Genomic DNA, 27,862 nt, shown 5'->3' with positions numbered 1-27,862 from the left:
TCATGTTATTATTATTGACTTTCTTACAAGTAACTTAATAATAATAATAATAAACATAAATGCACTTGAATTAAATATAGTTGTAGTTGCAGCCCTATTTATTATTACAAGTTATTGAAAGCCAGTTCCCTCAACATTCGCGCGGAATCAATTGTGTACATAAAGGAATAAAAAAAAAAAAGTTAAATACTTTTGAAAACAAAAAAAAAAATGTATAAAAGAGACGCTATTATTTTACATAGTTTGCTCGCGAGTATATTATACACACAAAATGTAAAACTTGTACTTCTAATACTAACTATTTTGTTGTATCGCAGCCGGATTCGACTATATACAAGGACGCGAAGCGCCTGGAGGAGTTCTTCGACGCGCAGCTGCTCAAGTGGCTGCCCGAGTACGCCTACTGGAACGGGGAGGGCTCGCCCGCGGCCAAGAGAGCGCGGCTCGAGTGACGTCACCACCACGCCGCACGCTACCCGCCCGTGACGTCACACGCGGCAGACCTCTCACTCGCACAGTCGGTCGCCGCCCACCACGTGTACTACACGTAGATATACATCAGTATTGATATTGCAGTCATTTCTTTTTTCAAGAAGGATAAGTTAAGGTCTCTTAAGGGTCGGCAACGCGCACGTGACTCCCCTGGTGTTTCAGGCGTCCATAGGCTACGGTAAACGTTTACCATCAGATGGGCCGTATGCTCGTTTGCCACCTACGTGGAATAAAAAAAAATGTAACAGAGCTTGTGTAATCACCAAGCAAAGTTGAGGTCTCTGTTGATATATGACATTTTAAATATATTGATTGATGTAACTTGACTATTGAAAAAAGATGTTAGGAACGTCTTTATCAGAGAAATCATGATTTACACAGCGTTGTCATACTACTGATTCAACGAGCACGATCTATGGATCTCATAGAAAAGTCTAGAATCCGGATTATGTCCCAGCAATGAATGGATTGCCTGGACGGACTACTAGTGGTCTCGTGAGACCACAATATACCAGATGTGTACACTGACCGTTCGTATATAATTCTGTTGACGTTCAGTAATGTATATTTTGAATGAATACGTCATACATTTCATCACAAACACCACTTGGAGCAACTCTCATACATACACATACACATTCTCTTGGAGCAATCTGTTCAACCAGTAGAGGCTGCCCTAGTTCATTTATATTAATAAACACTTTGTCTAACAACTTGCGTAAAATAAATTGAACGGTAATAATTATCATTAGTATAATATATAAATAATTATTTTCAAATAGTATTTAGTAATTTAATTAAAATATTTATAAATAAAAAGAAGACTTAATCTTTTTCTCATTTACACCGGTGTGTAGAGATAATTTAAGAAGACATTTTATTTAAAATGATATTTAGTTTAAGATAAACTTAAAATATGTAATGTAATCGATGTTACACTGTAGTATGTAACGAATAAAGTTCCTTTTTGTTGAACAAAAGACAAGATTGTAGCGACGCTGTTGCTCGTCGTGCGTTATATGTTGTTGTTTCCGGTGCGCGTGTAGCGTGATCAACGCGGTTATTTGTTAGTTACTGGACCTACTCATGTTTCCTGAAGGTCATCACTGTATTTTGAATTGTTGGCACTTAGGGATAATTGTATTTTAAACTTATTAAAAAATGTGAGCCAATGGAGAAACCTGCACGCTCGGTTGTTTATTATTATTCGTGGTACTATACTCTCTTTGTGATTTGTTTCAAATAATTCTCCTATCTCACTTTGTTGTATTAACCTGTATTACTAAAATTGGTGATGAAAGTTATTTGTTGATATGATACGATGCTAAAAGATAGCACATTATCTTTTAGACGTTTATTTTAATTTCTCTGCAATAAATAACTTTCATCACCAGTTTTAGAAATACATGTATTTCCTGTAATGTGTCAGGATAAAAGTTGGATATTCAACATCCTGTGAATGTATTCAGTTTTATTTTATGTTTCCTATATAAATATATGTAATACCGAGCGTCCAGCTTCTTTTTCAATATTGTCACTCGTTAATGTAAGTACGTGTTAAGTGTTAAGGATTTTATAAGACTACATTAAATGTATGTGAAGTGCGTATGTATATGCGTGCTAGCGTTCTGCGCGCGTTACTCTGGCGCTAAGTTATATTTTTATTTAGTACTAGCTGTACACGCAACTTCGTCCGCGTGGAATTTACCTTTATAGTTCTAAAATAAAAGTAGCCTAAGTTACTCCTTATTACATCAGCTACGTACCGATAAAAGTCCCGTCAAAATCGGTCCAACCATTTCAGAGATTAGACGGAACAGACAGACAGACAGACAAAAATTGTAAAATATATTATTTTGGTATTTGGTATGTACCGTATTTATATGCCTATGCAAGTAGTAAAAAAACTGTTATTTCAATATTACAAACAGATACTGCAATTTTATTTATATGTATAGATATCATATGTATAATAATATTCGGTATCAGTCTGCCACAATTATTGATTGTATTCTATGATATGTTATGGCGTACTCAACTGTTATATGTATAATTTATGCTCGTATTCGTATCTGTTTACTCTTGTGTAATGTAAGTGTAAGCCACATGCAGCGACGTCCTGATAATTTATTGTGTATATTTTATAGAATTAGGTGTTATTTTGCGGAAGTCCATTATATTATTTAGTGGATTATATTATTTGGTTTCATCCCATTAGCCTTAGCATGTGTGAAGCTACGAACATTCAGTGCGGAAATCTGTGCATTCCTACTGGAAGCTTTAGGGGCCGTTAAGCAGATTTATTACTATTATTTACCCCTCATCCCTCTTCTCAGCAAAAGTAAGCAAAGCTCTTACCCTTCATACTTACGTACACATTTTTCAATTCAACAATCTGAGGCTTGTCATACATGTAAAAAAGTAAATAACTGTTGACGTGATCATCATCTACCACCATGTCATCCAAAATAAGCAAAAAAGGAAAAGAACGGGGGGGCGTCCCCCATCTCCCCCCTGTGCCCCGGCCCCTTATGACTTTCCCCAATAGAGAACTACACACATATTGTGACGTGTTTCTCTTGTAGTTTTATTTTATAATCATGTAGATGAAATGACAAGACACAACTTTATTACATAGTATAAAACAAAGTCGCTGTCTGTCCCTATGTATGCTTAAATCTTTAAAACTACGCAACGGATTTTGAAGCGATTTTTTTTAATAGATAGAGTGATTCAAGATGAATGTTTATATATATAATACATGTACACCCGTGCGACGCCGGGGCGAGTAACTAGTAGCTAGTATATAACGAGAATGTACTGTAAAAGAACTATAAATTTAAATACAAATTTGGAATAAGTTCATTTCAGATTAGCCAGATAACAGTGTCACCTGAAAACGAGGCATTATTACGCTAAGAATAGAGTTCGGATGTAGTTTGAAAGCCTAATGTTCACTGACGTCGACTACACAGTCGCTTCCGGTGGCGTTTGTCAGATTTCCGCACTTAACATTCGTGGTCTCACACATGCTAATGGTAGCGAATTAAATAAAATAATATAAATTCATCAAGTAATTTATTATGCAACTCGAAGTCATACGAGTCTATTTATATTGTGTCGCTGAAGTGGCATCGCAAGCAATGCCACGCGCATAATATGTATAGATTGTATTAATTTAAAACGGTGATTCCCAAAATGGTCTATATCGACCCCCAGGGGTCTATGACAAACTGCAAGGGGTCTACGACAGCGATCATCATGTTGTTTTTAACACTAAACTTTACTATAGTTAGAAATTTACAAAAAATCAATACCAAGTAAGAATGGGGGTCTAGCCAAAACCGAAAAATATGGCAAGGGGTCTACGACACAAAAACGTTTGGGAACCTCGTGATTTAAAAGAACAGCTTTAGTTTAAGTTTGGGTTGATATAAAAATACGCGCAAAATATATTTTATTTTATTGTAGTAATATTTTTATATGTAGCTATATGTTTCAGATAGGAGGGCGCGAATTGGCCCTTTTATAAATTCTCAATATGTCGACCAACACATTTTTTTTGTATGGGTGATAATGGAATGGAGCACCCGCCTGCGCTAACGGTTTACGCTGGCGGGGCACCAGTGGAGGATGATAAGATGAGTACGAGGTCAGGTCAGTTAGCCCATCGTGACAAATTCACCAAGAATTTATCACGATGGTTTCCAGGGGGAACCGCGTGGAGGTCAAGCTGACATGGTGCATTGCTAGCAATGGGATCCATAGTCCCCGACCATCACATTAGGAAGTATGTATTTCGTTTGTAATATACGCCGGACGTGTAAGTTTATATTAGGTAATGTTTTAAGTGAAGTGTACAACACAGTGTCTCGCTCTCTTACTGTTCTCCTTCGTTTGTAATAAACTTGTTAGGATTTACGGCCGAAAATCTCTTTAGACGATCGTATGGGGCCGTCCTTTAAGCACGTGATCTTATTAGGCATTTTTAACCCCCCCCCCCCCTCCCCGTTGGTGATACGTGAGGTTTAAAACTAAAAGAATCTAAACTAAATGTCTAGACAGAAAGGTTGCAGATTGTTTTTGATTGGCATAAATTAAATACACGTGATGTCTTAGTAGACGCCCGCTCTCCCCTCGTGATATTTCGTGATTTTTGTCAAACCCCTTCATTTCCCTTTCAAACCTCATGTGATTAATGGATGGCCCCTATGTCGATCGATATGATTATATTAGTTGTGAGCTACAACGTTTTGTATAATCTCCACATAAGTATTAATGTATTAGAAATAAATTTCATTTATTGGAATTCATTGTGTGTTCAAGTTATTTCCACCCCGACTTTCCTTTATGCGTAACATCAGAAGCTTACCGTTCTTACGGGGCCTCATGTAAAAAATTGTGTCCTTACATAAAATTAAAAGAAAATATTTATTCATCATAATTATCTATCTGTGTGTGTGTGTGTCTTTTACAAACAATTCAATTTAAATATACACTCTCGTTGCCTTTTTTTTGGCAAACTAATTTATTAAATAGTTTATAGCTAATACGGAAAAAAAGAAATTGCTTTCTAGGACTTTTGTTGTTTGTGAAATAAAAAGAATTGGCAAGTTAATTTTTGCTTACGCGCTTAATTATATAATTAGTAGTAATCATTACATAGTATAAAACAAAGTCGCTGTCGCTGTCTGTCCCTATGTATTAAATCTTTAAAACCGCAACGGATTTTGGACCCTTTTTTTTAATAGATACAGTGATTCAAGAGGAAGGTTTATATATAATACATGGTTCATATATAAACATACATACAAAAAAATTGGCAAGTTAATTTTTGCTTACGCACGTTGGGGGCCCCGTATATTTGAACCGCAGTATGGGTGGTAGCTGCGCCCCTGCGTAACGTAAATACAACTTTCATTTGTTTATACAAGCAATATAAATTGTGACAAATGAACCACAGTGAAGTAGCGGCGTCTGATGCTTGTGGAGTGGAGTGAAGTGCACGCAAACTGATATCGAATATCGGGCCAAATGACGGCTGGCGTGCACACATTCACGACAGAAAGTGTCTGAAACCAGAAACAAAACATCGGTTGACGTAAACAGACGTGTGCTCGACACAACCGTACACACAAATATAAACAATAAACTTATTTAATAGTTTATTTATACGTTAGTTCAAAGTGAATTTGTAATATTTTGATTAGAATTGTGGTTATTAGTTATTAGACTATCGATTTGCCACTGTTATTGCAATTTGAAAGGTGAGTAACCTCTGAAAAAGGTCATTACCCTCCAGACTGTACACAAAGAACTAAATAAAATAATATATAACCTGAACTCGGAAGATATATTCCGTAAGAAAGTGTCTGTAAAATTGCAGTGTCCTGCGAGGGTCACTTTGAGGATGGAATTCTAAAATGAAATCTAGGACATCTCAAGTTCACACATGTCAAAGGAGTCGACCTTGAGTTAATGGCACAAATGTTTTTAGAATATGGTTAACTACCATTATCATTATTACATAGTATAAAATAAAGTCGCTGTCGCTGTCTGTCCTTATGTACTTATGCTTAAATATTTAAAACTACGCAACGGATTTTGAAGAAGTTTTTTTAATAGATATTATAGAGTGATTCAAGAGGAAGGTTTATATGTATAATACAAGTCTACCCGTGCGAATCCAGGGTGGGTAGTTAGTTAATAATATAATATACAATAATAATGTTTATGGATAAAAATATACACTTATATTACGTAGGTAGTTAACTTACAAAATTATGTTCCTAGAGGCATGAAATTTCAATCATTAGTACCTAGGTAATATACCCTGTATAAGGAATGCATATAATGTAATTGGTTGCAGCCAATCTTCAAGAGGTTTATCGTCTCGACGCCACTTAACACTCGGTTCTCTGCCTATACCATACGATCCCCGGCGTGAGTATACATTATAATCTTTTTATATTACTGTTCTAGTTGTGCATAGTATCATCATTACAAACAATCATCATCATCATTAAAAACAACAATTATATTTTCCCATACAAACGACTATACCTCTCAAACAGGTGCGTTCAGAAATTTATTGCGTAACTAAACTTTGACATATTTAATTTTGAGGCGGAACGGTTCGCGGGGTCAGCTGGTATACAATACAAAAACACAACCTATAAAAACGAAAGGAATCATTACATAGTATAAAACAAAGTCGCTGTCGCTGCCTGTCCGTTCCTATATATGCTTAAATCTTTAAAACTACGCAACGGATTTTGAAGCGTTTTTTTTTATAAATAGAATGATTCAAGAGGAAAGTTTATATATATAATACATGTACACCCGTACGAAGCCAGGGCGAGTAGCTAATTCTATATAATTCTTGTTCATGTCAAATTCAATACATGGTAAAATAAATCAGCGAGCGATCGGCGTATCTTTAAATTCTAGATATTGATCTAAGCTAAGTTTTTGTAAACTTTTTATAATAAATCATATGATAAACTGATAGTTATTGGTATTCCTCGCCTATAAACCTGAATAGAACGACGGCGATCGACTAGGTTGCACTATCCGTGGTCACGAGCTGACTCTGTACCTAATAAACGCGAAAGTTTAAACTTAAGTATTTTTTTCGGACTCTTGAATTGTTGTTTTTACTATTTCATATTCAATTTCTTCTTATTTTATCACCATTTAAACCTTTGGATTTCTACGAATATTTCAAGCTTAAAATTAGCGAAATCGGTTCTCGAGTTTTACTGAGACTAACGAACAGCAAATCATATTTATGTGTATTGATTTTTTTACATACAATAATAAGTTTGTTTTATACTATGTAATGATTACACTTTGATAAGTGTACTGATATATTGGAGTATTGTTTCGTAAATATTGTTAAAATGACATACATACAGTAAGTATGTACTTGTGGACTGCACATTGAGTACTTGGGGTATCTATTTAAAGTAATCATATTAGTAGACGTATTAATTGAACTTCTTATCGATTCTCTCGTTTTTATTTGTTTGAACCGCCACTTATCATACGTAAATAGGACATTGACATTTTATCTGTATATTACTAATAACGACTGGTAGGTATGACTGATTGAGTAACAATTGTATTATGTTTTTTATTTTTTCTAATGGATGACAATGGAATGGTGCACCCACCTGCACGCTAGCGGGGTACTAGTTGAGGATGATAAGATGAGTAGATGACTTTATGAGGTTACCAGCTACCATCCTGGGTGTTGAGTTGGTTTGCAACTCCAATTAGATTCGACACAACGTGAACTACTATTTTTTATTAAAATCGATCCAGCCATTTCAGATATTAGCCGAAACACACTGACAGGCAAAAATTGAAAAAATGTTGTGTTGGTGTATTTATATTCATATGCATTGAGTAAAAAACGGTTATTTCAATATTACAAACAGCCGCTTCAATTTTATTTATATGTTTTTTTTGGCGACATTCTTTTAGCAAAAATTTTCACCAGTGGAGGATAAACAAGAACTCTGATCAGTTAGCTCTTACATATTCACAAGGAATTTTCCAGAGTGACCGTGTGGAGGTCAATCTGACGTGGTACATTACTGGCACGCGGCCTATAGTCTTACTTAATTTTTTTTTTATGGATAATAATGGAATGGTTCACCTGAAACGCTGGCCTATAATCGCAGTTACTAGGTCAGGCACTCGTACAAATTCACTAAGAGTGTGCAGTGTTACATTGCTAGCAAACAACACATTGCAATCATAACACTTACTAGTGGCACTTGTACTGAGTGTGCAGTGTTAGCAAACAACACATTGCAATCATAACACTTGAAGTGTTACTTTTATTTATGTGTAAGCTATACTATTACACTCGACCTCATTAAGACCGTCTAATACATAAGTAATTATTGTCATTTCTTTGTTAGTGTTAACAACGAAATAATAATAATGTAGTACCTACGTTATTATTGTTTAGTATAATTAATATGATCGTTTTAAATGGGACTCTTTGATTTGTGTTTCCGGTGTCCCTGAAAGGAAACTGGTCCCAAAATTTTGTTCGTTATATATTTTTTATTGATGCAATGGAATAGTGCACCCGCCTGGCAAATTATCTTTAAATAGGTACTGTTATATACAAAATAATCTTCCTCTGCTGTTTCTTGTTCAATTTCTTTTTGCATTTGTTAAATTTTCTTCATTGTATCACTTAACATTTGACACTTCGTATCTATTTCTATTAAGGAGATATTTTCCTGAGTATTTAGGAAGTTTTCTATTTTTGTCAACATGCCTCGTAAATATGCTCTTACCCTTTTGGGTTTTTTTACTTCAGGGTCCGTCATTATCATCATCATCTGCTTCTTCCTTATCCCATTTATTTGTGGTCGGTGTAATATGTTTTTCTCTTTCATTCATCTCTGTTCGCAGTCATCTCGTTATTTACTTCCTTTCTTACCATATCATCTTTCATACAGTCCATCCATCTCTTTTTCGGCTTCGGCTATGCCCTTACTTTTTGGGTTTTTTTTACTTCAGGGTCCGTCATACCGTCGCCAATTGTTGTTATATACAAAATAAGCAATTATTTAGATATTCGTATTATTTATTTATCGGTTACATAGACAACAATGAATAGCCTATAACAGGTACCTTTAGTTATTAAAAAATATAAATATAGCAGGGTTTTCTTTCATTGAAACTTAGGGTTGTTTTCTTTTTTATGTATGATAATGGAATGGTACACTCGCCTACGCTAATGGTATACGCTGGCGGGGCACCAGTGGAGGATGATAAGATGAGCATGAGCTCAGGCCAATTAGCCCATCGTGACAAATTCACCAAGAATTTACCACGATGGTACATTGGTAGCAATAAGATCATCAGTCCACATTAATAACAATCCCCTTTCTTCTCACTTACGGTGGTTAGCTGAACCTTCCGTTACTTTGTCTCGATCCTACTAACATGAGTCGTAAAATAAATAATCACGTTATCTTCTTTGGTGACATTTTATATTTTCCTTAATTGTATTATGTTAAACTATAGTAATAATACACATTCAAATTCACTCAACGCTACATAATATAGATATAACAGAAAAAAAGAACTATTTTTTTTACCCCAGATCTATACAAACAACTAGACTCATGAATACAAATGTTTGTACCGTGCAAGAAATCGATCCGCGACCATCGGAATGACAGCGATGTACTAAACCCCTATACCGGGGGGAAGGGGATTGTTAGTAATGGGAACTAGTAAACCCCAGTGCTAGCGAGGTACCATGTTAGGTCGACCTCCACGCGGTTCCTCCTGGAAACCATCGTTAGAAATTCCTAGTGAATTTGTCACGACGGGCTAACTGACCTGACCTCATATTCATCTTATCATCCTCCACTGGTGTCCTGCCAGCGTAAACCGTTAGCGCAGGCGGGTGCATCATTTCATTAACATCCACAAAAAAAACCCCTACACCACTAAAAAACAGTCCGTAAAAAGAATAAATAATAATTATTATTTAGAATTAGTTAATGATAACAATATTTCTATTGAAAAACTTAAAGCACTAATAATGAGTGCGTAGCGGTTTCTATGTTGATTATCGCATGCCTCTTACTCTAATTATTTATATAAAAAAAACATCTATTAAAAAGAGCAACACACAAGTTTCTTGCTCATTCTTCTTGTGATGAATCTGCCTTCCGAATGAGTGGTAGAATATTTTGAATATGACTATTCAAAAGTGCTTGTAATGGGTGTATTTGAATAAAGATTATTTCTATTTCTATTATGTATATATGTTGTCTGTTTCCTTTGTGATGTGAATATAGAAAAGATGCGCTTAATAATCTTGGACGACGCGAGCACGGTGGCGGACTGGGCGGCGCAGTTCGTGCTGCAGCGGATCACTCAGTTCGCTCCGGGGCCCGGACGCCACTTCGTGCTGGGACTGCCCACGGGCGGCACCCCGCTCGGGATGTACCGCAAGCTGGTCCAGTTCCACAAGGAGGGCCGGCTCTCATTTAAATACGTCACTACATTCAACATGGACGAGTACGTAGGTAAATGATATCGCATGCACTTTACTATCTCCATATATATTAAAGGCTGGATAGAATAAATAGTCTGTGCTAGTCTCTCTTAATGTTATACACAAACATACAGAAAATTACATTGCTTGTATATATAATAAGTCTGCTACCTCGATTTACATCGAATAAATACATTGTATTAATTACTACATTCAATTAAAAAACAGAGACAAATAAATCTTTCTTTTTCTATTTATTTCTGTCCTCTGGTATCTTTCTGAGATTGGAATAATTAAAAAAATAAATTTATATTTTTGGAGTTTATAAAAAATAAGAAAAATTATTAAAACTTACCTATCTATGCTAATATTATAAAGTTGAAGACTTTGTTTGTTCGCGCTAATCACAGAAACTACTGGTTCGAATTGAAAAATTATTTTTGTGTTGAATAGTCCATTTGTCGAGGAAGGCTTTAAGCTATATAACGTTACGCTACGACAAATAGGAGCGGAGCTGCAATGAAAAATAGTGCAAAAGGTGGGGAAATGAAACGCAGACAAAGTTGCACGGGTCAGCTAGTAAATTAATAAGCGGATTGCGAGTCGTATAGCTGCTACAAGTCCGTTGGTTTTAAATTTATGTTCAAAGATACTTACAACTTTTATTTCCCAACAGATCTAAACCTGAACTAATATTATAAACTAACTAGTTTCAAACAAACAAACTCTTAATATTAGTATAGATATACACGTGGTGGTGTTCCAGGGCTGCCGCGTGAGCACCCCGAGTCATACCACTACTACATGTGGAACGAGTTCTTCAAGCACGTGGACATCGACCCCAATAACTCGCACGTGCTGGACGGAAACGCTCCCGATCTGGTGGCTGAGTGCCACCGCTTTGAAGACCTCATACAGAAGGCCGGCGGGGTGCACCTGTTCATTGGAGGTATGTACTCATGAATGACATGGAATAAGCGTTCGCTGGCGGTATCAGTGAATACAAGACACCAATTGAAGAATCCGTCATACTCGTGTACGGACGCTGCTTGTAAGGACCGATCTGTTCCGCTGTTCGGGTTACGGTCACTGATTAGATTATTTTCTTTTGATAAAAATGCAATATCCAATGTGGATTTACATCTAAGCAAGATGTCCTTTGGTTTTAAATACATAATGGAACGCGCTATTAGCATGTGTTACTCGGTCGGCCATTGTTACAAGAAGAAAGGGGTCAAGCCAGAATCGTATTTTATTGATAATTTTCTCTTTAATTTATTCAAATATATTAATATTACACAGATATTATAATATGTGTAAATTTTGATATTTTCGCATATGCGGTCACGATACTTTCCGGTTGACTGTTTTCCGTAACTGAATTTAAAAATGAGTCGTAAAAATCATATGAGCTAAGTTTTTGCCACTTTTTAGCTCGAAAACACTTAGAACTGTCGGTAGATTTGATATATCATAAGAGTAATAAACCTACATGAATAAAGATATTTTGATTTGATTTGGTGCAATTCATTACAGATATTTTTTTGTGAAAAATAAAAAATCTATTTTGATATAACAAGCATATATTTATTAATTGTCTAATAATGCGTTTTAAATAAACACCGACACTTTATTTTTGAGTGACCTATAAAAATGGGTATCTAATTATTATTAAATTCCGGTAGTGCTCGACTCTATTTAAAAATTGCAAAAAACTGGCAACATCGGTAATGTCAATTATGTCTCGTCGATTAAAAACAGACTATAGGAATGGGGAGCTCTAAGATGGAGCATAGAATACCATTCTACTCTGGCATTAGTTCAATTGGTGATCGAATGTGTTATATGGTTGGTTTGTTTTAGGCATCGGTCCGGACGGACACATCGCATTCAACGAGCCGGGCTCGTCGCTGGTGTCGCGCACGCGCGTCAAGACGCTAGCATACGACACGCTGGATGCCAACAAGCGATTCTTTGGGAACGACATGAGCAAGGTCCCGCGGCAGGCGCTTACAGTCGGCGTGGGCACCGTCATGGACGCCAAGGAGGTACAGTACCATACCAATTAAAACACACAAGTTTCTTGCTCGTTCTTCTTGTGATGAGATAGCTTTACAAATGAGCGGTAGATTAAAATAATGATAACTATGACTATTCAAAAGTGCTTAAAATAAGTTTATTTGAATAAATTATTTTCTATTCTATTCAATTAATATACTCGTAACTATCCTCTATATATAATACATATCCATTAGTTCTTGCACACTGTTAATCATTTTATTACTGACTAGCTTTTACCCGCGGCTTCGCTCGCATAACTTCATTACTGGATGCTAGATGGCGCTGAAGCAGCAAAATGTTGATATTTTATTTTTTTCACTGTCTTCCATTACCACTAAAATATTGATCCCTTTATAAATAGTTTTACTACATATTTCTACCACAATTATCCCCTCAACAGAGACCATTTAAACCACAGATCATAAAAAGTAAACGAGTCTTCTTTGTTGTGTGGTTGATACTGTAGATGTTTGTATGTTGTGTGTGTGCAGGTGATGATCCTGATAACGGGCGTGCACAAGTCGCTGGCGCTGGCGAAGGCCGTGGAGGAGGGCGTCAACCACATGTGGACCGTGTCCGCGTTCCAGCAGCACCCGCAGGCGTTGTTCGTGTGCGACGAGGACGCCACCCTCGAGCTGCGCGTCAAGACCGTCAAGTACTTCAAGGTACCCGAGTACACCTCCTTGCCTGCCCTTCCTATGCCTCGTCAGCTTGGTTACCACTACCATCTTCAGGTAAACAGGATCTTACTAACATTAGTCAATTAGAATCTCTAATTTCACCTCTCTCATCTTGGTTAGTATAAAAGATGGAGGAATGCATGAGTACGCTCAGACTCAACATATACCACAAGAATTACTATCTCTACAGTTACAAAATAAGAATACAAAGTATATAAAAAAAATATATGTAGTAGTGTAAAAATACACCCAGTGGCGTAATTACCTAGGGGCTAGGCGGAGCAGTGCCCCGGGGCCCTCCAGGTCAGGGGGCCCTCAAACCCTTGCCAGAAAATCTCGATCGTTCTGAACTTTTGAAAATTTCTCCCATTTTCAAAATAAATATAACAGGTTGCACCCCGACTTTACTCGTGGCAACTCAGTTGAGAGAAATTCGAAAGTTATACCTTCGGAACTCCCCTAAATTCTTTCTGTGGGTTGGCACTGTTGTCAATTTAACAGATAGCTATATGTGCGTTTTAATAAAACTGTAATGTAGGGCCCCACTGCTATGCAGTGGGGCCCCATTTTTTGATTTCCCCCAGGGCTCTTGGTTACCTAACTACACCACTGAGTATATCATGTGTAATACTTGTGTTTTTTATATGATGGATCATATTTGAATGGAACACACTGGCAGATATTAACAAATTTATAAATGAAAAGTTTTAAAGCATGCTGAAAAATTTCTTGTCGTCTTTTATGGGTTGCCGTATGTCGCTTCGCTTCTATATCAAACAGTGATATATGTGTATTCCACTGTGGTTTGACGGGTATCACCTCATCACTGTAGTTATGTATCATGTGATAACTTGACGCTACTTAATTTGTTATGTAGAGCTTATACGGGTGTAACAATTGTACATTATAGTAAGTTTATTCGATAGTGTACTACATGGCTTGTTAAGGATGTAAAAGAAATAAATAGATTTTTTGCTTATCCGCGTTGCGGAGGTCCGCGCGATCCGAAGCGAGAACAAAAAGGCGCGGCAACCGATTAGTACTGCAAGAAAAACGCGAGTCGCTGCAGTCGCGCTCGCTCGCACCTACGTCCGCCATAACGCGAAAGAATACATTTACATTTAGATCTTTTTATATTTACGTGTCGCCTACATGGCTTATTAGCAAACACTACACGGAGTCGAGATGTGGACTGACTTTATAATTAAAAAAGAAATCTGTTATATAGGGAAGTAATCTAATAGAAGAACAAAAATATAAATACATGTAGGCACACTACACTAATATTGCTAGCTTTCTAACACTGTCGTTATGGAATACTAACCTACCGCCTTCATTTTAGAGTCTTGCTTTGTATTGTCAAAATCGGGCTCCGTGCTCCGCACATCTCATGCATCCGATATATCTCATATCCGATAGGTTTACGTGTTGCCGATCGACCGTCAGCGCTCGCTAGCTCGAAACAGTCCCGTTTTGTTATACCAAGTAAATCTATCTACATATATATAACTCAAAGGTGACCGACTGACATAGTGATCTATCAACGCAGCCCAAACCACTGAACGGATCGGGCTGAAATTTGGCATGCAGGTAGATGTTATGACGTAGGCATCCGCTAAGAAAGGATTTTGATTAATTCTACCCCCAAGGGGATAAAATAGGAGATGAAAGTTTGTTAATTTTAAACCGATCGGGCTGCGACTTTGCGTGCATAAAGCTACTATGACGTAGGCATCCCCTAAGAAAGGATTTTGATAAATTCAATAGATAATAAAGTAGGGGATGAAAGTTTGTATAAATCTTCTTAGATTTTCGACTGATTGACTGAAATTAAAGATTGGAGTTATTATGATGAAGACGTTCGCTTAAATAGGATTTTGATAAATTCAAGCCCCATGAGGATAAAATAAGGTATGTTGCAGGATGTAAATGTATTAGTTTTAACCTATCAGTACCTAATGGAACGAATAAATTTTTAGTTCTTTAGGCTACTTTTATTTTAGAAAAATAAAGTTAAATTCCACGCGGACGAAGTCGCGGGAACAGCTAGTATTTTATAAGACCATTCTTTGAGATATTTTTCTCTGCTACAAAAGTTAATCATGTAACAAAAAAAATGTATATGAAGTCAAAGATGTGAAAAATGAAATACCTAAATATCAGTTACGAATTATTTATAATTGCTGAGTAGAAGATTTCTAACGTCAATATTTGCGATGCAACGTCTTACGTTACGTTTACATTCAGCCGCTTCCCCTGCCGCTCGCGCTGCCGGAAATATTACCGTGTCAGCGTCGACGGGAGTCGACGCGAGTGAGTGTCGTTTACACTCAGCCCTCATGCTTATTTACCGGAAGTCTTCCTTACCTTCCGCTTAAAACTACACGACACTGAGCTACTACTACGACAACTGAGCGACAGGCAGGGCTGAATGTAAACACACGCTGCCACTCGCGCCGCCAGTCCTTTGACTCGCGCACGAAAAACCGACAATTGAGGGAGCGCCGTCAGCGCGAGTGGCAGCGCCAATGGCATGGGAAGTATCGTGTTTACACTCTCGCGCTGTTCACTTCCCTGCCCACTCGGGCTGAGTGTAAATTGGGCTTTAAATTATCAGGACATTGTACATGTGTAAGTACAATGTACTACTAGTGTAGGACAGTAGGCGTACGTTGCATTGTTAAGGCTGAGTGTACATGTGTGCGCGGTGGTATGGCAGGCGCTGAGCGAGGAGCACCAGAAGATGATCGCCGACCGGCCCGTCCACGAGCAGCGCCTCGTGCACTGACCCCCCCGCGGTGCTCCCCGGACGTACGTATACTGCACGCAGCACCCCACGTCCCGATGAGGTTACGACTGTTACTAATGACCACTTCCAGACAGGTCGACCGTGGAAACTATATTAGTTATAGCTTGACCATAGCCGCTGTACCGCGCCCTAGGTATGTGCGCGGTGAGGCGGGGGAGGGTACCGGCCTCGCTGATGTGTCAGTCGGCCGTCCACGCTTATTCTCTCTCTACCCGTCCCCCGCCTCGCTGCACATACCTAGGGCGCGGTACAGCGGTTATGGTCAAGTTATAGTCCCTTGTGAATTGGTCACGATGTACAACAGACCTGACTCTGTGACTCCATCCTAGTCCTCCACTGGTGCCGAGCCAGCGAATAAATGAGTGCACTAGTCCATTATCATCCATTAAAAAAACTTGTAGTGTAAATAAGGAAAACGGACAGGAAAGTTCAATAAAAAAAAGCAGGTTCCCATCATTACAGTCTGGATGACGTCCACTGCTGGACAAAGGCCTCCCCCAAAGATTTCCACGACGATCGGTCCTGCGCTACTCTCATCCATCGCGTTCCAGCGATCTTGACCAGATCCTCGGTCCACCTTGCTGGAGCAGGTTACCGGTACTAAACTATTGAGGAAGACGCGACAGGAATGTTGAATAAAAAATAGCAGATTCCTGATACTAAATAATTTCAAAAATTAAGTGGCAATGTAATGATAAGCATTTTTTAAATGCCACATATAGTCCTTTATTTATCCCAGTGTATAGATAATAGTATCAGACGATAACATAAAATGTATCTAGTAGTATTGCTAACACAAAACATAGTAAATATTATGATAAATATCTACTGATTTAATAAATATCTAGGGCAAACGCTCCAACTAGATAAAAACAACTTTGAGAGGGAGGCCAAGAGGCAAATACAGCTGGGCTGGGCGACTTTTGGGAAACTTCGTCAAGTCTTCTCGTCGTCGCTACCACAAAGCCTCAAGACCAAGGTTTATAACCAGTGCGTCCTACCCGTTATGACATACGGTGCCGAAACGTGGACACTGACGATACAACTGGTCCACCAACTCAAAGTCGCTCAACGAGCTATGGAGAGAGCTATGCTTGGAGTTTCTCTGAGGGATCAAATCCGAAACGAGTTAATTCGCCAGAGAACTAATGTCACCGACATAGCTCTTCGCATCTGTAAGTTGAAGTGGCAGTGAGCTGGTCATATCTGTTGCAGAACAGATGCTCGCTGGAGGCGTGTTCTAGAGTGGAGACCGCGAATTGGCAAACGGAGTGTAGGACGCCCTGCAGTTAGGTGGAGCGACGACATACGTAGGGTTGCGGGTAGTAACTGGATGAAAAGGGCTGAAGATCGTGCCCAGTGAGTGCCTTGGGAAAGGCCTATGGCCAGCAGTGGACGCAGTGGGCTGATGATAGTAAAAAAATATCATAATTTCATTTCATTACTAAGTTTATTTGTGTTTGAACGTTTTATTTAATAAATTTATTTTATTCCAGAGTCTAATGGTGGAGCACAACAAGCTGATCGAGATCAAACGATGATTTCTACATTCCATAATAACGTTTAAGGACAATTGTTGAGTTTTAACTATGTATTATTAAGTAAATATATAAAAATAATGGCGAAATATTGTATATTATGGAAGTAACATTAATTTTTTACAATGAAATTGTTTTATTAATTATTAACCAACCAACACTTATTATCTAAACACATATTTTATTTTAATTTCGTAAAATTGTCACAGCTCATGTGTTGTACTGTTGCTCTTTATTTGTGACAGTACAAAGGAAAACGGTTATAACATCTATACATATAAATAAAATTGGACTGTCTGTTTGTAATATTTAAATAACCGTTTTTTACTACATGCATATGAATATAAATACGGTACATACACCAAAATAACAATTTTTACAATTTTTGTCTGTCTGTCTGTTTGTTTGTTCCGGCTAATCTCTGAAATGGATGGACCGATTTTGACGGGACTTTTAGTGGCAGGTAGCTGATGTAATAAGGAGTAACTACTTTTATTTTTCATTCCACGCGGACGAAGTCGCGGGTACATCTAGTCCCTCATAAGACCATAATAACAACCTTAATGAAGTTTTAGGCACAGTGGGTACGTTTGTAGTAACAATATATTTCTGGAGAAGAGAAGAGAAGAGCGTGTCACCAGTCGGGCTCGAACCCGGCGGCGGCGCGACACATCCGCGCGAGCAGCCCGGCCAGCTGCAGCGGAGACGACAGCCCCTCCGACACGCGCATGTGCGTCAGACCGATCTCGCGGATGAACGACAGCTTTAAGTCTTCAGATATGTCCAGGGTCTTACAAACACGGAATATGTTACTCACGATGTCTTCTGCGGCGTAACCCAACTTGCATAGGTTAGCTATTACCTGCACATAAATATTTACCAGATAGATCTATCTATTTATGATAAATTAATCTTATCTATACATATAAATAAAATTGGAGTGTCTGTTTGAAATATTGAAATAACCGTTTTTTACTACATGCATATGAATATAAATATGATACATATATACAAAATAACATTTTTTATCATTTTTATCTGCCTGTCTGTCTGTTCCGGCTAATCTCTGAAATGGCAGGACTGATTTTGACGGGACTTTTTTGGCAGATAGCTGATGTAATAAGGAGTAACTTAGGCTAGTTTTATTTTAGAAAAATAAAGTTACATGAAGGAGGACTACTGGCCGAAGGGGGGTGGTCTATCGGCGCTACCGTGGCAGATTGCCGTCGTCAGTGCCGTGATCATAGAGACAATTTTATTTACATATTTTATTATTATTTCTTATGTATGTTAGTCTATAAGGTATTTATAATATGGGCCATGTAGCCTGAATTAAATAAATAAATAAATAAATTCTACGCGAACGAAGTCGCGTGTACAGCTAGTAATAAATAGAATAGAATAGAAAATGTATTATTCAAATAAATTTAATTTAAGCACTTTTGAATAATTATAGTTTTTTTTATTATGCCTTTCATTCGGAAAGGTCTCATTAAAAGGAGAACAGACTTGTTGCTCTTTTAACTAATTGCTGTAACCTTACATTTTTTTTTTAATGTGTGAATACAAACTGTCTATTGGTACTAATTTAACAGAGGCAAGAAAAAACTAATTTAAAAGTGAAATATACCTTATAAGCAGCGTGTATATCCTGTTTAGTGCAAGCTTCCAGCATCGTCTTAACGAGTAATGGGTGTGGTTCATCACACACTTTGAACACATTGTCAGGACTGATGTGGTTGAAACCCTGCGCTGTGGACTGCAGGTTGTTGAGGGCAGAGCGCAGGTCACCCTGGGCTGTGAACACCACAGCACTCACACCTTCCTCTGTATATGACAGATTCTCTTTCTGGCATACTTCTAGTACCTAAAACACAATGTCCGTTTCGTTAAAGATTGTATTGAGAAGCCACAAAAAGATGGGCACATATCTTAATTAACTAACCATTATTATTAATTAGTATTATCACAGATAATATAATATTACAGTATTATCATGAATCAAAAGATGTTGCCGTTTTATTGTTGCTTATACAGATAAACTACATTTAAGTACCCTACATATTAGAGATGTGCTAACTCGTAATAAACGTGACTCGAGTTAACTCGAGATGACTCGAGTTACCTGGAATAAAGTTTATTTTTTATTTTTTCGAACAATTCTAATGTTTTTGGGCGCAGCTAGCCTTGAAAGCTTCACCGAACTATAGGGGGCGAGTAGAAATGGCACTTTAACGTAGCGGAAAGACTTGTGGAACGCATAATCATTTTATTGGTAACATAAACAGAGAATATTGAAATATTTGTAAGGAGTGAAAACTGTATGATATGAAATGATCGGAAAATTTCATGTTATTGTCGGTTCGATGACAGAATCATGCTCTCGCTGTTTCACTTGATTCATTCATTTACCAGTTGAATTCTTCCAACTCGAGTTGGCAGCATTCAATTCGAGTTAATTCGAATTATGCGCAACTCGAGTTGACACATCTCTACCATATACCATACCATATAATTAAAATACTATGATAATGAGGATAACAATGAAAAAAACCATTAATTATACAACAAGTATTAACACTGGTTATGAAAAAAACTTACTAATATAGTTCATAGCAAATTTGGTATGTTGGATATTAATTTATAAATCATTTAGGCAGTTGCTATTATTTTGACAAATAATTTATATGACACCAAAATAAAGATACCTTATATTTCAATAAAAACAATTAAACGGCTTTTGAATCTGCATTCATATGTATAATACATGTGATGCCAGTATTTGTGTGTGTGTACCTTGGCAAGTATCTGTGCATCTGTGAGTCGTGAGTACCGCAGCACAGCACACCGTGACTGTATCGGCTCAATAATTTTTTCACTGTTGTTGGCTGCGAGTGCAAACCGTGTGGTGCTCGAGTACAGCTCCATGGTCCGGCGGAGAGCTTGCTGGGCTCCCTCCGTCATGCTGTCTGCCTCATCTAGTATTACTATTTTATGACGGCCCGGTGGCAGTGTCACCTGCAAAAATATTTAAGTAAAGATTCAAAATGACTGTTAAATATTTATATATTAACACATTATTAGCAGAACAGGTATTTGTACCTGTTTAAATTTTAAGTTTTTTTTTATAACACAGGGGACGAATGTGCCTGAAGCTCATCTGATGGCAACACCAGGGAAATTGCAAATATGTTCTCAGCCTTTTAAAAAGGAATAAGCTCTTTTCTTGACGATTTCAATATTGTATTGGTTCAGAAATACCATTGTTGGAAGGTGGTTACACAATGTGGTTGTGCATAGCAAAAAGTTTCTAGAAAAGAACAAGTAACACAGGGGAAATATATATATATATTTATTAATATATCATATCGCCCATAATATGTGAACTTCTTTTCATTGAATTAATTGTAGATACTATAAACATAAAACAAACCTTTTGTTGCGCAAACATTTTTATCTTATTGCGTACAACATCTATACCCCTATCGTTGGATGCATTGAGCTCGAGTACAGCATCCTTAAACGAAGCACCGAGCAGTGCCCGAGCCAGGCAGAGAATTGTAGTAGTCTTTCCGACACCAGGCGGTCCAGCAATTATAATGTTAGGAGCATTGCCGGCCCGCGCGAAAACCGCCAACCGAGACACTGTGTCTTCGTTTCCAACAATATCAGTGAATACTTGAGGCCGGTATTTCTCGATCCAAGGTAAGTGTGATGTGCTTTTAGAACTTTTAACAGGCTTATTTTGTGTCGATTCAGTGTCATCGACTTCCATTATAGTTACACTGTCGTCGCTCATTTTGTCATATAAAAAGGAAAAAGACAAAGCTAAAGTTGTTTTTATATACTTTTCTATAATTACATGTGAAATATTTTGATTATATTTTAAAAACAGTAACCGGGAAATAATATTTCAGATAAATGTCAAAATGTGACAGTTTCAGACAGATAATAAATAAGTTTTAAGGCCTTTACACATCGCATGACAGATGTCTCGGCACAGTTCCCTTTGCCTGTCTTGTAAACACTAAAGGGATTTCAACTTATTAAGTAAATACTATGGTGTTTCCTCAGTTACTAATTTCTGCGATTATATATTTTAAAAATATTACATGCCTTTAGGAACGACAACAAACATGAGTCATGAAATTGCCTTTTAACAATCCGTGACGTAATTTTTATGTGACTTCAATGTCATTTTGACATACCATGACTGCTCCCCTTCCCCTCTTCCGCTCTCCCTTTGAGTCGTAAACAGATTTTCTAAAATATTTATGATTTCTGAAATTATCTAAAGACTTTTATAATACTTTGTTTTCTAGCATTAATATAATTTTCAATACTAGTCTATTTAAACCATTGGTTTTTTAAATGTTTTCTCTATACTCCTATAACGCTTTGTTGAACTGATTTAATTGTAAGTTGAGTGAATCATCACCCAAAAAAGATTACCTGTAATGTAAGTAATTTTTAAAGTTAATAAAAGAATTTAGCAATCAAACAGATTAATTAATATATTATGATACAGATACCAATTTGGAACAATACACGAATTGTAATTACATCGTACATAACAAAGTTGTAAACAATTTTTTTGTATTGTTTTCAGTGTCAAATTATAATAAACAATGGAGTGGCTGTTCGGACACCGTATGACGCCTGACGAGATGTTGAGGAAGAACCAGCGCGCCCTGAACAAGGCGATGCGCGACCTCGACCGCGAGCGAATGAAGATGGAACAGCAGGAGAAGAAAGTCATCGCTGACATTAAAAAACTGGCCAAAGAGGGACAAATGGTTTGTGATGTCAAATCTACATATAAATAAAATTGGAGTGTCTGTTTGTAATATTGAAATAACCGGTTTTTTACTACATGCATATGAATATAAATATGGTATATAACAAATCAACATTTTTTAAAATTTTTGTCTGTCTGTCTGTCTGTTTGTTCTGTCTAATCTCTGAATTGGCTGGACCGATTTTCATGGGACATTGTAATGATGAGTACCTTAGACTACATTTATTTTAGAAAAATAAAGATAAATTCCATGCAATGCAACGAAGTTGCGGTAACTGCTAGTAATAAATATAACTTGCTGTTCCTGTAGTATTTAACAGTTGTAGACATTGATTATATATGATGTAAAACTAAAATTACAAATAGTTATTTCATATCACAGATTTAATTATATGTGTTTATTGATATCTTATATTAGCTGTCCGGTGTATGTGTCTACACATTCCATTATTAAACCACTAATATTATTTGTGGGACCCACACTAGGTGTGCTGTACGGTGAAGAAAGACTTACCCTGATTACCATAACTTCTTAACTGTCTCTTAATACATTATACACGCCGCTCCAGACAAAATATTTGTGATGATGACTTCTCTGAAGTGTATATATTTCATTAATATACTGATTCTGTAATCCTTGTGCACACCGCATACCAAATAAAGAAAAGTTAAATCTTATTTGTAATAAAATTATGAATCTGTATTGAATAGAATAGATTTTTTTTATCTAAATAAACTTAAATTAAAGCACTTCTGAATACATATAAACAACATATAATTGTATAACTAATGGAACCACTATAATTGTAATCCTAACATTAGAATCACCTATTAATAAATTTTGACTGTTGGATCTATTATTATATTCTCACAGATGCAGAGCAAGGAGGAAGTGCTTCTATAATTAAACTTTTTTAATAGATATTTACCATTTTTATGAATATGGGGTTACTCTATGGACATGTATTGTACCAATTAGGATGCAGTGAAAATAATGGCGAAAGACCTGGTGCGCACGCGGCGCTACGTGCGGAAGTTCATGCTGATGAAGGCCAATATCCAAGCCGTGTCCCTCAAGATCCAGACCCTCAAGTCACAGAGTACCATGGCGCAGGCGATGCGCGGCGTCACGCGCGCCATGGCCACCATGAACAGACAACTCAACATGCCACAGATACAGAAGATATTACAGGTGACACACCACCACACAATGTTTTACATACTAAATAAAGAGGATTCTCAATTGACTTTTTTTTATATGAATAGTTTACATTAGTCTATAATACCTTATTGTACAATAGAAATTATAAATAAAAGAGCACAATTGACTTAAATAATAAATGCATGCAATAGTGGACTTATCCCAAAAGAGGGATATGTTGCAGTCAACCTTAGAGTGACTGAGAGGAAATGTGGTGTATGTATTCTCTTGTCTTATATCTGCATTACAGGAGTCCTACTTTTGTAATAATGACAATTGATGCAATTTTGTGAAATATAATTATTTTGCTGAAGTTATATGTGAACTTACTTTATCATCTCAATACAGATTACTGGTGCTAGTTCTATACAAATGTGTTTGCCATGTAACTCCATATAACTATGTAAAACATTTAATATTTATCTAACTAGTACTATATTTAAATTTGCGACCCACCTGAACTATTCACAGATTGTAGAACATAATTATATTTTGCACGTAAATCTTCATCAGGGATTACTCTATTGTTAGATAAAAACTGCATTAAAATATGTTGAGAATTTTTTAAATTGCAAACATACTAACAGACGGAGTAACTGACACTGTTCTGTAATATATATAGATGAGCCCAGTGCCCAAATGTATACCTTATGGAAGTATTAATAAAACAAATTTTAATGCATTGATTCTGTTACAGGAATTTGAAAAGCAGTCCGAGATAATGGACATGAAGGAAGAGATGATGAATGATTCAATTGATGAGGCGATGGAAGGTGACGATGATGAAGAAGAAAGGTTTGTATATCATATATATCTTTAAAACTTACATATATTACATACATTGTGCTTCATATTTGCTACTAGCTGCACCCGCGACTTAGTTCGCGTGGAATTTAACTTTATTTTTCTAAAATAAAAGTAGCCTAAGTTACTGCTTATTACATCAGCTACCTGCCATTAAAAGTCCCGTCAAAATCGGTCTAGCCATTTCAGAGATTAGCTGGAACAGACAGATAGAAATTGTAAAAATGTTATTTTGGTGTATGTATCGTATTTATATTCATATAGTAAAAAACTGTTTATTCAGTATTACAAACAGACACTCCAATTTTATTTATATATATTTTTTTTAATATCAGGACAATTCACACAGCGCCATCTAGACCCAAGTTAAGCTAACTAAAGCTTGTGTTATGGGTACTAGATAACTGATACAAATACATAGATAATCTTTTTTTCGTAAATACATACATAATATACATATAAAATACCCAGACCGATACAAACATTCATACTCATGAATTCAAATGTTTGTGTCGTGCGAGGATTCGAACCCGCGACCATCGGACGTAAAGTGGTGTGCTAGACCGCTAGACCACCGAGGTCGTCTTTTTAGATGTACTTGCAGATAGTATTTTCTTTGTTTCTCTTAGACATAAAAACAGTACCCTCTATGAAAAGGGTTCATCGAGGACAATAATGTTTCCAAGTCTATCCATATCACACTACATTTTAGCTATCTATTCAATGATTAATAATAACAATAACCCAGAACAAGTCACACAGCGGCATCTAGTCCCAAAGTTAAGCGGAGCTTATATTATGGGACTGTATACTAGACAACTGCTACAAATACTTAAGTAATTTTTTGCAACTGCATACATAATATACATAGAAAGTACCCAGACTGATACAGACACTCATACTCATGAATACAAATGTTTGCGTAGTGTAAGGAATCGAACCCGCAACCATCAGAGGTAAAGCAGTGTGTTAGACCACTAAGGCAGTCCAGTTGGTTTTATTTTAATTACATAATACATTTGTTTAAAAGAGCAACTGGCAGTTTCTTGTACATTCTTCTTGTGATGAATCTGCATTCCGAATGAGTGGTAGAATCAAAATATGACTATTCAAAAGTACTTGTAATGAGTTTATTTGAATAAAGATTATTTCTCTTTCTTCTTGCGGTGTTTTTGGAATGAGTGGTAGAATAAAACAATGTGACTATATTAAGTTACTAGGTGACCCGCGCAACTTAGTCTACATCACACTTACATGATATTCATCATTATAATTCGCCCAATTTATATAATATCTTTTAAAATTATAGCCTATGTGTTATTCTGATATATAAGCTATATTACTGTAAAGTTTCATCATATTTCGTTAAGTAGTTTTTGCGTAAAAAGTAACAAACATCCATCCATACTCACAAACTTTCGCGTTTATAATATTGTTGTATTAAAATTAAGATATTAATGAATTATTTAAATAAATACAAAACTTTTTACCATGTACTCAACTGTGACTGAAATAAAAAACAATGTATTGTTACAGTGACGCGGTAGTGTCGCAGATCCTGGACGAGTTAGGATTACAGCTCAACGACCAGCTGTCCGGTCTACCGCAGGCCACTGGATCTCTCTCAGTCTCTGGTAATTTTAATTTATTACACAGTTAACCTGCATTTTTACTTGCATTATGCAACAAATAATTTAGGACAAATCTAATTTTGATACGTATGGACTGTGCCAAAAGATTTCCTGTGTTTATTTTAAACCTTAATGATCAATATATAAAAATCAAAATCGGTATAGAATTGGCAAGCACGAACACGATCAATTTACTTAAAATAAAACCAATCTGATGGTATCCTCTTTTAATTAGTAAAGGTTTTATAGACTGGGTTTCTAAATTGAAGAAAGGAAATTGGGCGCAAGTTTGGAAATTGAATAACGGTATTATTATTATATTAGAGATGAGGCTGAATAACCGGATATCCGGCGGAACTTAGCTAAGTAGTAAATTCATTTTCTTTCTATAACAGTCATTTACTATTAAGTGGTTAAAAATTAAAAACTAAAACTATTTTATTCCTTATGTAATACTAAGACTAACTAAATAAAGCAAATAATTACTTACTAAAAAAAATTACCCAAATTTTTTTTATTCGGCCGGATGCCTATCCGGACCAATAGTAGTTATCCGGTATTCGACCGGATAGTATTAAGGCCGCCGGATAGGCCGGATACCGGATAGTTACCGGATATCCGTTTCATCTCTATTATATATGTACTACTATAGTACAAGCACTTAAAAAAATTTAGCTCCTCATTCTCCTTTTTTGGAGTCGGTAAAAAATAGCTATCGAATTAAAAATGGTATCGTAACTGGTACAGATCGCAAGGCCGGTGGATCACTCCGCGACGAAAGTAAATTTACACTTTGGGACCGGGTGATCAACGGTGGGACCTTAATTGAAATAAATGTTGGTGTAAAATAATGTCTACCTCAAATTATAGTACACTAAAAACATATTTAACAAATAATATACGTAATTAACAATAAAAAAATGCCGGTCGCTATGTGAGTAATAAGATTTTTCAATGCGGTCTTCATCGTGTTAAATAATAAAGTTTCATCAACTCGGGTTTTTAATGACTGTGTTTTATACCTAGTAACAAGCACTTAAAAAAATTTAGCTCCTCATTCTCCTTTTTTGGAGTCGGTAAAAAATAGCTATCGAATTAAGAATTAGGAAGTGTATCGTAAGTCGCAAGTAGGTGATGTATGTGTGTGTGGTTGTGGTTGCAGCCAAGACGCCGGTGGCGGTGGCCGGCGGGTCCGGCGGCGGAGCGCCCGTCAGCGACGCAGACGCAGAGCTGCAGTCCCGCCTCGACAACCTGCGCCGCGAGTAGCCGCCACGCCCGCCACGCTCACCACACTCGCCACGCTCGCCACACATGTACGTCCACTGCGGAACCACTGCATTATTCTTCAATTATACCATGTTTCCTAGGTTTCACGAAAATGGACGTGTTTTGTTTAGAATCAGGCTGGTTACCTGTTTGTGACCACATTGACTCGGGCAGATGTATTTTAACGTACACATAAAAAAGTTATTTCATATAATCATCATCAGCCCGGGAGACGTCCACTGCTGGACATAGGCCTCCCCCAAAGATCTCCACGACGATCGGTTCCTGCGCTGCTCGCATCCAATGCCTTCGAGTGATCTTGACCAGATAATTGATTTGGTTGATTTTATATAATACTAGCCGATTACGTCCGCGTGGAATTTAACTTAATATTTCAAAAATAAAAGTAGCCTAAATTACTCCTTATTACATCAGCTACCTGCCAAAAAAGTCCCGTCAAAATCAATCCAGCCATTTCAGAGATTATCCGGAACAAATAGACAGACAAAAATGGTAAAAAATGTTATTTTGGTGTATGTACCG

At 36.8% G+C, this 27,862-nt stretch overlaps 4 protein-coding genes across 5 annotated transcripts in view; 3 read left to right on the top strand and 1 right to left on the bottom strand.

Moving 5' to 3' along the window:
* Positions 1 to 2,352, top strand: part of LOC131855163 (E3 ubiquitin-protein ligase TRIM33) — a 42,174-nt gene extending 39,822 nt beyond the window's left edge. Inside the window, exon 18 of the mRNA XM_059206408.1 lies at positions 318 to 2,352. Within this exon, the coding sequence (XP_059062391.1) occupies positions 318 to 452 (135 nt within the window). The 3' untranslated portion in view covers positions 453 to 2,352. The remainder of the gene's footprint in view (positions 1 to 317) is intronic.
* A 3,376-nt stretch (positions 2,353 to 5,728) lies between these two features.
* On the top strand, positions 5,729 to 17,750 carry LOC131855136 (glucosamine-6-phosphate isomerase). Of its 2 annotated transcripts, XM_059206381.1 has the most exons (8): positions 5,729 to 5,759; positions 6,362 to 6,435; positions 10,332 to 10,562; positions 11,298 to 11,480; positions 12,395 to 12,579; positions 13,084 to 13,257; positions 15,992 to 16,083; positions 17,578 to 17,750. In XM_059206381.1, the coding sequence occupies exons 3-7, from the start codon at positions 10,337 to 10,339 to the stop codon at positions 16,058 to 16,060; spliced, it is 837 nt and encodes a 278-aa protein (XP_059062364.1). In that variant the 5' UTR covers positions 5,729 to 5,759; positions 6,362 to 6,435; positions 10,332 to 10,336; the 3' UTR covers positions 16,061 to 16,083; positions 17,578 to 17,750. The 2 variants fall into 2 exon arrangements, with proteins under 2 accessions (XP_059062364.1, XP_059062365.1); XM_059206382.1 differs by lacking the exon at positions 15,992 to 16,083.
* A 376-nt stretch (positions 17,751 to 18,126) lies between these two features.
* On the bottom strand, positions 18,127 to 21,532 carry LOC131855135 (replication factor C subunit 2). Its single transcript, XM_059206380.1, has 4 exons — positions 21,053 to 21,532; positions 20,416 to 20,637; positions 19,250 to 19,486; positions 18,127 to 18,481 (listed from the first exon to the last, which is right to left on the bottom strand). Exons 1-4 carry the CDS (start codon positions 21,416 to 21,418, stop codon positions 18,254 to 18,256), a joined length of 1,053 nt encoding a protein of 350 aa, XP_059062363.1. The 5' UTR covers positions 21,419 to 21,532; the 3' UTR covers positions 18,127 to 18,253.
* A 309-nt stretch (positions 21,533 to 21,841) lies between these two features.
* Positions 21,842 to 27,670, top strand: LOC131855152 (charged multivesicular body protein 2a). The gene is made up of 6 exons (XM_059206397.1): positions 21,842 to 22,078; positions 22,229 to 22,415; positions 23,397 to 23,609; positions 24,316 to 24,413; positions 25,959 to 26,056; positions 27,216 to 27,670. Exons 2-6 carry the CDS (start codon positions 22,248 to 22,250, stop codon positions 27,317 to 27,319), a joined length of 681 nt encoding a protein of 226 aa, XP_059062380.1. The 5' UTR covers positions 21,842 to 22,078; positions 22,229 to 22,247; the 3' UTR covers positions 27,320 to 27,670.
* The last annotated feature ends 192 nt before the right edge of the window (positions 27,671 to 27,862 follow it).

The sequence above is a fragment of the Achroia grisella genome, unplaced genomic scaffold (assembly GCF_030625045.1).
Source record: "Achroia grisella isolate CSIRO2021 unplaced genomic scaffold, CSIRO_AGI_Agris_v1 utg1314, whole genome shotgun sequence".
NCBI classification, from domain to species: domain Eukaryota; kingdom Metazoa; phylum Arthropoda; class Insecta; order Lepidoptera; family Pyralidae; genus Achroia; species Achroia grisella.
The sequence above is the reverse complement of the archived record's forward strand: the minus strand, read 5'-3'. Positions and strand labels throughout refer to the sequence as shown.